Source organism: Entelurus aequoreus, linkage group LG09 (assembly GCF_033978785.1).
Source record: "Entelurus aequoreus isolate RoL-2023_Sb linkage group LG09, RoL_Eaeq_v1.1, whole genome shotgun sequence".
Taxonomy (NCBI): Eukaryota; Metazoa; Chordata; class Actinopteri; order Syngnathiformes; family Syngnathidae; genus Entelurus; species Entelurus aequoreus.
Genome location: NC_084739.1, coordinates 5,833,531 through 5,845,612, shown reverse-complemented (window position 1 = coordinate 5,845,612; position 12,082 = coordinate 5,833,531). Strand labels below are relative to the sequence as shown.

Below are 12,082 nucleotides of genomic sequence, written 5' to 3'. Positions count from 1 at the left end.
ATAAAATATTTTTAAAAACAACAAAGTGCATCAAATATCATCATTCAAAATGCTGAATACATTTAAAAATACCAAATAAATCAATAAAACATGGTATTTATCATATTTAGTGCTTTAAAATTAAAGAAAAACATTTAATCGTAACGATCATACTACTGTATATATATATATATATATATTTATATATATGTATATATATATATAATATATATATATATATATATATATATATATATATATAGTTACATGTAAATAAATAAATACATTTTTTTAAATAAAAAATAAAAATTATATATATATAAATAAATAAATAAAAAAATTACAAATTTAAATTATATATATATATATATATATATATATATGTATATATATATATATATATATATATATATATATATATATATATATATATATATATATATATATATATATATATATAATATATATATATATATATATATATACATATATATATATATATATATACATATATATATATATATATATATATATATATATATATATATATATATATATATATATATAATATATATATATATATATATATATATAATTTAAATTTGTAATTTTTTTATTTATTTATTTATATATATGTACATAAATAAATACAAAAATTACAAATTTAAATTATGTATGTATATATATAAATAATATATATATATATATATATATATATATATATATATATATATATATATATATATATATATATATATATATATATATATATATATATATATATATATATATAAATAATTATATATATAGATAATTTTAATTTTTTATTTAAAAACATTTATTTATTTGTTTACATATATATATATATATATATATATATATATATATATATATATATATATATATATATATATATATATATATATATATATATATATATATATATATATATATAATTAAAATTTGTATTTTTTAAATTTATTTATTTACATATATATAAATAAATAAATAAAATAATTACAAATGTTTATTATTTAGGTATATATATATATAATTTTTATTTATTTTTTTATTTTTTATTTTTTGATTTTAATCAGATTAATCACACTTCTTTTTTGTGATTAACCATATAAGGTAAATCTTTGAATTGAAAAGCCCTAATTATATTATATCATTTTACATTGTATTACATTAAGTCCTGTCAAATGAATATTTTCAAAAATCAGCTTCAATCGTACTTTACATGTTTTATGATTAATCACACAAGTTAACTCGTCGGGTTTGACAGCCCTACTTCTATTTAGTGCTGTCAGATGATGAAAACATTTATGATCGGATTAATCACACTTTTCATTTTTGTGATTAATCACATACATTCATTTGACAGCCCTAATTTTATTTATGTACACATTAAATGCTGTATATTTCGTCACTAAAATAAAGAGTTTAGGCAGCTGGCCTGCAAGCGATAACGTGCTAAGAAAGTGCAAGAGGAAGTGATACCACTCGCTATCTTTATTTTGTGAGAGCAGAAGTCAGAGTTGGAGGAAACACAAACCCTGCAGTAAGCCATTAAATACTGTCTAATACAGGGATGCCAAACATGCGGCCCGCGGGCCAGAGCAGGTTCAATCCGGCATGTGAGATGAGATTAAGCGTGAAATTGAACTGCATTTTAAAATGAAAGAAACTGCAGTTTTAAATGTGTCCACTAGATGTCGCAAAAGCAATTCTGTTAGGCAAGCAAATAGTTTACCAAACAAGACGTACATGGTGAAGCGGGGCTGCGACTCCTACTCCTCGACCCAACATAAAACAAACGGGGCAACGCCCCTAGTGGCATGTCTCGAGTTGTATGTACGAAACTCAAAACCAGTGAAGTTGGCACGTTGTGTAAATCGTAAATAAAAACGGAATACAATTAATTGTAAATCCTTTTCAACTTATATTCAATTGAATAAACTCCAAAGACAAGATACTTAACTCATTTAGAATTTGATGACTGTAACATGTTTCAAAAAAGCTGGCACAAGTGGCAAAAAAAGACTGAGAAAGTTGAGGAATGCTCATCAAACACTTATTTGGAACATCCCACAGGTGAACAGGCTAATTGTGAACAGGTGGGTGCCATGATTGGGTATAAAAGCAGCTTCCATGAAATGCTCAGTCATTCACAAACAAGGATGGGGCGAGGGTCACCACTTTGTCAACAAATGCCTGAGCAAATTGTCCAACAGTTTAAGAACAACATTTCTCAACCAGCTATTGCAAGAAATTTAGGGATTTCACCATCTACGGTCCGTAATATCATCAAAAGATTCAGAGAATCTGGAGAAATCACCAAAAACCAACATTGAATGCAACATCAGTGTGTAAATGATATCACCACGTAGGCTCGGGAACACTCCAGAAAACCACTGTCAGTAACTACAGTTGGTCGCTACATCTGTAAGTGCAAGTTAAAACTATCCTACGCAAGGCGAAAGCCATTTATCAACAACACCCAGAAACTCCGCTGGCTGCGCTGGGCCCGAGCTCATCTAAGATGGACTGATGCAAAGTGGAAAAGTTTTCTGTGGTCTGACGAGTTCACATTTCAAATTGTTTTTGGAAACTGTGGACGTTTTCCAAAGAGGAAAAGAACCGGACTGTTATAGGCGCAAAGTTGAAAAGCCTGCATCTGTGATGGTATGGGGGTGTATTAGTGCCCAAGACATGGGTAACTTACACATCTGTGAAGGCACCATTAATACTGAAAGGTACATACAGGTTTTGGAGCAACATATGTTGCCATCCAAGCAACGTTACCATGGACGCCCCTGCTTATTTCAGCAAGACAATGCCAAGCCACGTGTTACATCAACTTGGTTTCATAGTAAAAGAGTGTGGGTACTAGACTGGCCTGCCTGTAGTCCAGACCTGTCTCCCATTGAAAATGTGTGGTGCAATATGAGTCGTAAAATAGCACAAGGGAGACCCCCGGACTGTTGAACAACTTAAGCTGTACATCAAGCAAGAATGGGAAAGAATTCCACCTGAAAAGCTTCAAAAATGGTTCTCCTCAGTTCCCAAGCGTTTACTGAGTGTTGTTAAAAGGAAAGGCCATGTAACACAGTGGTGAACATGCCCTTTCCCAACTTCTTTGTCACGTGTTGCTGGCATCAAATTCTAAAGTTAATGATTATTTGCAAAAAAAAAAAATGTTTATCAGTTTGAACATCAAATATGTTGTCTTTGTAGCATATTCAACTGAATTTGGGTTGAAAATGATTTGCAAATCATTGTATTCCGTTTATATTTACATCTAACACAATTTCCCAACTCAAATGGAAACGGGGTTTGTACATACAGCTAGCCTAAATAGCATGTTAGCATCGATTAGCCGTCATGCATTGACCAAATGTGCATGATTAGTACTCTAACAAGTCAATCAAATCAACAAAGCTCACCTTTGTGCATTCACGCACAGTATAAAACGTTTAGTGGACAAAATGAGACAGAGAAGGAGTGGCATGAAACACAACTTTCTGTGGCAGCGTCTGAGAAAGTTGGGCATGTAAAGAAACTACGGTGAGTTCAAGGACTGACGGAATTAGTAGGACAAAATGGCGCTCGCCTAATACTCTCATCAGTGAAGCATGTTTAATGCCCACATGCCAACTTTTTTGCAACGTGTTCGCCAAAAAAAAATAAGTTTCTCAGTTGGAACATTAAATATGTTGACTTCGCAGTCTATTCAATTCAATATAAGTTGAAAATAATTTGCAAATCATTGTATTTTGTTGTTATTTACGAATTACACAACGTGCCAACTTCACTGGTGTGGTATTTTGGGCCGAAGTAAAACAAAAAAAATTTAATCTGAAGTTGTCATAGTTATATTTTTAAGTTAACAAGCCATGATTTTACCCGTCTGGCCCACAGAGGAATAGCTTTTTCTCCATGCTAAAATGAGTTTGACACCCCTGGTCTAATAAGTTAGAGAACAACATTGATACAACATCACTTCCTGAAACAATTCACTTCCCACTTTTAGACACTTCCTGCACCGCTTCGATCCACCCCTTCCTCTCCTCGCCCGTGGCCGCCTGGAGGTAGTAATGCGTTTCCTCCGAGGTGATGATCTCGAAGAGGTTTCCTTCGATGTCATATTTTTTGGCTTTCGTGGATAAAAGAATGGGGAGAAAAAAAATGAGGTTTTTGAAAGAGAAAAGAAAGCTAGAAGTATAGTCACCCACCGTCCGGCACAAACTCCAGAGCTGTCACCACGGACCCCCGCAAATAGACGGAGCCCAGGGGGTCTTCACCCTGACGCATTCGGGAGAAGCAGGGTGAAGCAAACCGACTTTCCAAACATGCAATATTCCGACTTACCTTGGTGGGGTCGTAATAGTGCATATAAGGAGGGTCGTTCCTCAGAATGAACTTGCGGACTTTCCAGTTTTTCCTCCTGTGGCCCTGAGAGTGTCAACACATCGAAGTGTACGCAGATGAATCATCCAATCAAGCCTTTAGAGGCGTCGCCCATACCTGTTTGAGCAAGCAGCCTTGTTTGACGATTTTCCCTCTGAACTCCTCCTTGAGAAGAGAGTCCTCGTCACTGGAGTAACCTTCGCAGAAGAATCCGCTGTCTGCCTGTCGCAAAACCACGCACGACATTGGAGTACCAGTCCCTTATCGTTGTCTAGTACCAGTCCCTTATCGTTGTCTAGAACAGTGGTTCTCAACCACTAGTGTACCGTGAGATATTGTTTGGTGTGCCGTGGGAGATTATGTAATTTCACCTAATTGGGTTAAAAATGTTTTTTGCAAACCGGCAAAAGCTCTAGAGCTCGGTAGAGTAACCGTGTAATACTCTTCCATATCAGTAGGTGGCAGCCGGTAGCTAATTGCTTTGTAGATGTCGGAAACAGCGGGAGGCAGGGTGCAGGTAAAAAGGTGTCTAATGCTTAAACCAAAAATAAACAAAAGGTGAGTGCCCCTAAGAAAAGGCATTGAAGCTTAGGGAAGGCTATGCAGAACGAAACTAAAAACTGAACGGGCTACAAAGTAAACAAAAACAGAATGCTGGACGACAGCAAAGACTTACTGCGGAGCAAAGACGGCGTCCACAATGTACATCAGAACATGACATGACAATCAACAATGTCCCCACAAAGAAGGATTCAAAACAACTGAAATATTCTTGATTGCTAAAACAAAGTAGATGCGGGAAATATCGCTCAAAAGAAGACATGAAACTGCTACAGGAAAATACCAGAAAAAGAAGAAAAGCCACCAAAATAGGAGCGCAAGACAAGAAGTAAAACACTACGCACGGGAAAACAGCAAAAAACTCAAAATAAGTCAGGGTGTGATGTGACAGGTGGTGACAGTACACCTACTTTGAGACAAGAGCTATATTGATGCATGCTTGGTTATGGTTTAAAGTCATATCCAACAATTGCCTTGGCTCAAAAAAGTTTGAAAAACACTGGTCTAGACCAGTGTTTTTCGACCACTAGTGTACCGTGAGATACTGTTTGGTGTGCCGTGGGAGATTATGTAATTTCACCTTTTTTGGTTACAAATATTTTTTGCAAACCGGTATTTAAAATCCGCAAGTGTGCAGTTGTTGAGTGTCTGTGCTGTCTAGAGCTCGGCAGAGTAACCGTGTAATACTCTTCCATATCAGTAGGTGGCAGCCGGTAGCTAATTGCTTTGTAGATGTCGGGAACGACGACAATGGTTTGCAGGTAAAAAGGTATCTAATGGTTAAACCAAAAATAAACAGAAGGCAAGTGCTGCTAAGAAAAGGCATTGAAGCTTAGGGATGGCAAAACGAAGCTAAAACTGAACTGGCTGCAAAGTAAACAAAAACAGAACGCTGGACGACAGCAAAGACTTACAGCGTGTGGAGCAGCAGACGGCGTCCACAAAGTACATCCGTACATGACATGACAATCAACACCAAAATAGGAACGCAAGACAAGACCTAAAACACTACACACAGGACAACAGCAAAAAACTCAGAATAAGTCAGGGCGTGATGTGACAGGTGGTGACAGTACACCTACTTTGAGACAAGAGCTATAGCGATGCATGCATATCCAACAATTGTGAGAACGACTTTTTACTGTCAATATCGGCTGCTCAGTTTCTTTTTTTTATGTTTTCTGCTGGTGGTGTGCCTCGGGATTTTTTCAATGAGAAAAATGTGCCTTGGCTCAGACAAGGTTAAAAAACACGGGTCTAGAGCGGTGGTTCTCAAACGTTTGTCACAAAGTGCCACCACAGAAAACACATGGACTGTCATGAATTGTCGAACAGTTTAAGAACAACATTGCAAGGAATGTTGGGATTTCACCATCTACGGTCCGTAATATCATCAAAAGGTTCAGAGAATCTGGAGACATTTCTGCATGTAAGCGGCAAAGCCGAAAACCAACATTGAAAGCCCGTGACCGTCGTTCCCTCAGGCGGTACTGCATCAAAAAGCGACATCAGTGTGTAAAGAATATCACCACATGGGCTCAGGAACACTCCAGAAAACCACTGTCAGTAACTACAGTTGGTCGCTTCATCTGTAAGTGCAAGTTAAAACTCTATTATGCAAAGCGAAAGCCATTTATCAACAACACCCAGAAACGCCGCCGGCTTCGCTGGGGCCGAGCTTATCTAAGATGGACTGATGCAAAGTGGGCCCTGCGATGAGGTGGCGACTTGTCCAGGGTGTACCCCGCCTTCCGCCCGATTGTAGCTGAGATAGGCTCCAGCGCCCCCTGCGACCCCGAAGGGAATAAGCGGTAGAAAATGGATGGATGGATGGATGATGCAAAGTGGAAAAGTGTTCCGTTTTTTAAATTATGTATTATATTTTTTTATAATAATTTTCTTAGGCCTCCACAAATCGGTCAATCCTTTCGCCCTGGTATTGAGAAACAACTCTGGAAGTGTCCCTGCTCTGGTAGTGATCGAGCACCCCGAGAAAGGATCTATAAACGGCCCTGCCTAATAGCTAAAGCTGGGGAGATACTTTAGTATGTTTATGATTTCAGAAGTGTTACGCTTGCAGTCGACTTACAAAGTAGTAAAAAGCATCGGTCTGGTCCAAGAAAACTGAGTTTTCGCCGCTCTCTGCCCCCTCTTTGGAGAGATCACCGGCAGGCTGCAGGAAGCCCTCGTTCAGAAGGCCTGTGGACAACATCAGCGCCTCGGGCCTGTTCCGAGCCTTCTCCTTGGAGATGAGCCAGTCTACCACAGTGGAACCTTTGAGGCAAACAGAGTGAAAGTATGACCTTTTTGCACAGTCACAAAAAAAGGAAGCGCAACCGAAAAGAGAAATGGCACCTGTGAAGCAGTGGTTAAAGATGCGGTTCTCCCGCTCCAGTTTTAACTCTTTGACCCCTTCGTCTTGGTCTCTCAGTAGAGTGTACAGCTGACTGATGGAGCACAAAAGAAACAGTTCGTGGGACTTCTAGTCGAGTCCGCGGTCTTAATTCCAAGACTTCAAAGATTCTTACGCAAGGTTAACCGTGTCCGGCAGGCGAATGGAGCGTCTTGTGGACTTCCTAGCGAACTTCTTCCCCCCTTGCAGACACGTGATGGCCCTCTTGATGTCTTTCACCCACAATTCTCTCTCCTCCACATGCGAGGCTTGGAAGAAGTGGTCCTGCTTCTTGAGTGTGGTGATCTTGAACACCAGCTGAAGAGTAAACCCACAAAGTCAAACCCCCACACCTCCCAAAACATAGACGATCAGGTTTAAATTACTGTTTCCATACCACTCTATTGCCACAATCCTGGCAAGGATTGACAAGCGTGGCACCGTTCAGAGGGATCATTCCTTTGGGGGACTGATCCGTTTTCTTCTTGTAGAATTCCAGGCCATCATCGGACAGGACCACCCACACTGCTGTCCAGTAGTTTAACACTGAACGCTGTGGACGACATGAAGATGCGTGATTATGCAATGGTTATTGTTTACCTTATGTTTGTACCTAATGCGTATGGTGCATTAGTATTAATTGGTAGGTAGATTTGGTAGCCACGCGGACACCACCTTTTTAGTTACCAGTTCGTTCTTAGGCTATGTCTACACTAAGCCGGATAACCCCTTAAACAAATAATTATTTAGCCGTAGCCTCGTTTCAGCCACACTAATCAATACATTTTTTACACGGTTAAGTGCGCTGTCTATTTCTTGAATCTCCAAATCTTAGCTTTCTTTGTATGGATTCATTAATCGTTTACAAACTGAGTTCGGAGAGATAGTGAAATCCGAAAGACAGCGCCCCACACAGGAAGTGACGTCAGAAAGAACGCGCCACAGCCAGCTTCATAACAACCGGAGCTAACCACTGGAAAGATGGAGGCGAGTCATCCAGACATGCCCGTGTTTCTCATTCTTCTAACTGTACAGACGCTTGTGGAAATCACACATGAATACCTTCAGTGAAGGAAACACGCGATTGCAGCTATTTTGGATACAACACTTCTCAGACGGCAAGAGAACTTTCAAATGTACGGAATTCTACTTATCGAAAAACGTAGTCCCTTCTGGCAGGTTTAAGCACCGATCTATAAAGAAAGGAAGAACAAGAAGCTAGGAATCAGGCAGAGACAGAGTTAAGTTTTGCTCATGAGGAGAACACATGGAGCTGCACACTCAGTTACAGTCTCAGCCTACGCTCCGAGGAACAGTCCATGCGCTCCTCTATTTATTCGGTGGAGGAGTTCCCTAGTTACATGCTGAGGCTGCTTCTAAAGGGAGGGGTCACACATTATGCGAGCAGCTCAGTACGCACAATACGTGATTATTCAGAACGGAATGTGCTGGGGGCCTTGTGATTGCGCCCTGTCTTTGCTTTGTCCGCTGTTGATATGCCTTATCTCCGTTGAGGTGCTGGTTCGTCCTTGGCTGTTAGCAAGCTGAAAGACAGAAAACATCTGTGGCGAGGCCACTCCTCACATGCAGAGGAAGATAACAAGTTGTGTGCCCTTGCACGAGAAGAAAAAGTACAGCTCGAGCACAATAGATAATAACTAGAACAACGGCCTTTAAGCATAAGAGTTGTGTGATAACTTATATATAATTATTCTAACACCTTCCTCCCGTGGGTGTGATAAAAAAGGTAGCGTGTGCTTTGTATTACCTGGCCGTCGAGTGAAGACTACGGAAAACATCGAATGCATTTGGACTGGCAAAGCAGACCGTATCAGTTATTGTCCGCCATGTACAAGAGTGTTACTAAAACAGCCTTCTTTCATCTCCGCTAAAATTTGTTCCATTTTGTCCACTCGCGACGCTGAGATCATTATTCATGCGTTCGTTACGTCTCGTCTCAATTACTGTAACGTTTTATTTTCGGGTCTCCCTATGTGTAGCATTAAAAGATTACAGTTGGTACAAAATGCGGCTGCTAGACTTTTGACAAGAACAAGAAAGTTTGATCATATTACGCCTATACTGGCTCACCTGCACTGGCTTCCTGTGCACTTAAGATGTGACTTTAAGGTTTTACTACTTACGTATAAAATACTACACGGTCTAGCTCCTTCCTATCTTGCTGATTGTATTGTACCATATGTCCCGGCAAGAAATCTGCGTTCAAAGAACTCCGGCTTATTAGTGATTCCAAGAGCCCAAAAAAAGTCTGCGGGCTATAGAGCGTTTTCTGTTCGGGCTCCAGTACTATGGAATGCCCTCCCGGTAAAAGTTAGAGATGCTACCTCAGTAAAGCATATAAGTCCCATCTTAAAACTCATTTGTATACTCTAGCCTTTAAATAGATCCCCTTTTTAGACCAGTTGATCTGCCGTTTTCTTTTCTCCTCTGCCCCCTCGCTGGTTCCGGTGACCATGGATGAGGTGCTGGCTGTCCAGAGTTGAGACCCGGGGTGGACCGCTCGCCTGTGCATCGGTTGGGGACGTCTCTGCGCTACTGACCTGTCTCCGCTCGGGATGGTCTCCTGCTGGCCCCACTATGGACTGGACTCTCACTGTTATGTTGGATCCACTAGGGACTGTACTTAGAGGGGGGGTTATCCACATATGCGATCCTCCCCAAGGTTTCTCATTGTCATTCACATCGACGTCCCTTGTGTGGGCTCTGTGCCGAGGATGTCGTTGTGGCTTGTGCAGCCCTTTGAGACTTTTGTGATTTAGGGCTATATAAATAAACATTGATTGATTGATTGATGTATGTCGCGGACTCAATGTCTAGGTCCAGAGTATATAAAGTCACCAAAAAGGAATGGACTGTGACGACTGGGTCGCATGATGATGCGTGGTTGTTCTCCCAGGAATGCAGACGTCTTCGGACACAGCGTGCAGGTAGGAAAATTATTTATTTGAGAAACAAATCATACGGGAACAAACAAAAACGTGCTCCTAGCACTTAAGACAAAAACAAAGGGGCTAGCGTGGGAGTTAGCAAGAAAAATAGCCTAGCGTTTAAACCAGCAGGAATAGAAATAGTCGTCAACTGTTGCATCAAGCAAATTTGGAAGCCAGACCGAGTGAGGCCAGCGCATAGACTAAATAGCCCTCTGATTAGCGCCCGGGCAACAGGTGCACGTCCCGAACACTAACCAGAGGCAGGTGTGTGCAATCTGCCGTCATGGCAACTGAAACAAACAAACTCAAGGTGCTGAAAACACACGTGACTTGAAAGCGTAAACAAACTATGATCCGGGCAGCAGATCATAACATGGACAATGGAAAGTAAAAGAGTGAGGAGTGTCCTGACCAGATATCTAGATCCCTAGTTTGATTGATGTAAAATGTTCTTTATCACATTGTTTACTTTCACATGTCCATTAAAGATTTGATTAATGTATGATGGCTCAGGTGTGATTCACTACAATAGGGCCCCACAGCACACTGGATTCCAGTTAATCGAAATACCATTACACTGGATATTGTTCAGATAAGTTACATTTAATTCAAGAACTTGCACACAATGCAATATTCCACGTATGCGTACTAGGTCGCATTGCGCCGGCGGACGGAGGGGGTCAAGGGGGTTGTAGTAGATTTTCTGACCTTTGAGCTATATTCCGTGTCTATCAAGAATGTCTGCTTGTTTCATTTATCTTCTATTCTACACCATTGAAGGACCAGATGTAGGACAAAGTTGAATATGGAGTCGCTCTGACCATTCTACAAAATGTTTTGATTGTCTAAGCATGACTAAGGGATTCAAGGATATTACATTTCTAGTGTGTTCACTTTTTGTCGAAACATCTAAAACCGAGGAAGTAGCTTGTTACCTTCTTCACCAAGTATCCCTCTCTGATCTGTTGTGGCTCCATCCCTTTGCTGCTCCTAATGCTGCTGTTGATGATGAAGATGATGGTGACGATGATGATGATGATGCTTCACTGCTGTAGTCTTCTAATAACATTCCATCCCACCCAACTTTTTATTGCCTCTGCATCTGCTGCAGCGCCTTCAACACCATAAACGGCGAGCAGGAAGTGGCCCAATGTGTGTGTGTGTGTGTGTGTGAGTGTGTGTGTGGGCTGGGTGTGTGACAAAGACACAGTGTTTTATCTACTTCCTCTATTTCCGCAGCATGAACGCCCAATGTTTCTATATATATATATATATGTTACTCAGCTTTTGACATGTTTTCACAATCCGATGATGGAAAAAAACAAACATGTGGTCATCACTAATATTAGGAAATAAAGTGTGAGTGTGACTACTGTAGCACAGGGCCGGCCCGTGGCATAGGCCGTACAGGCAAATGCTAAGGGCGCCGTCCATCAGGGGGCGCCACGCCAGTGCCACAAATGTTGGAGAAAAAAAAAAAAAATTGGTACTATTATTTTTAAATTAAATAAAATGCAAAGTAAAGCCTATTTAATCGAAATATAATTTGTTACAACATTAACCCCCCCCACCCCCCTCCCCCCACACGGTGCGCCCCCTCCCTTCCCGTATCATGACTCTTTTTGGACGTCACCACATCAAAAAAATCAACACAAGATGTCAAAACGGCCAAAACTGTCAGGTGCCCAGGGAATAAAAAAAGAGAAAAGAAGAGGAGAAACGAGAAAAAGACAGAGGTAGCAGGTAGGTAACGTTAGCCTACATGGAATTATTTGTCTGTTACAGA

General features: G+C 40.1%; 1 protein-coding gene across 1 annotated transcript; it reads right to left on the bottom strand.

Moving 5' to 3' along the window:
- Positions 1-1,126: 1,126 nt before the first annotated feature.
- plek (pleckstrin) lies at positions 1,127-11,413 on the bottom strand. Its single transcript, XM_062057594.1, has 9 exons — positions 11,232-11,413; positions 7,743-7,898; positions 7,482-7,663; positions 7,309-7,400; positions 7,043-7,227; positions 4,510-4,614; positions 4,354-4,437; positions 4,218-4,287; positions 1,127-4,138 (listed from the first exon to the last, which is right to left on the bottom strand). The coding sequence occupies exons 1-9, from the start codon at positions 11,271-11,273 to the stop codon at positions 3,999-4,001; spliced, it is 1,056 nt and encodes a 351-aa protein (XP_061913578.1). The 5' UTR covers positions 11,274-11,413; the 3' UTR covers positions 1,127-3,998.
- Positions 11,414-12,082: the final 669 nt, after the last annotated feature.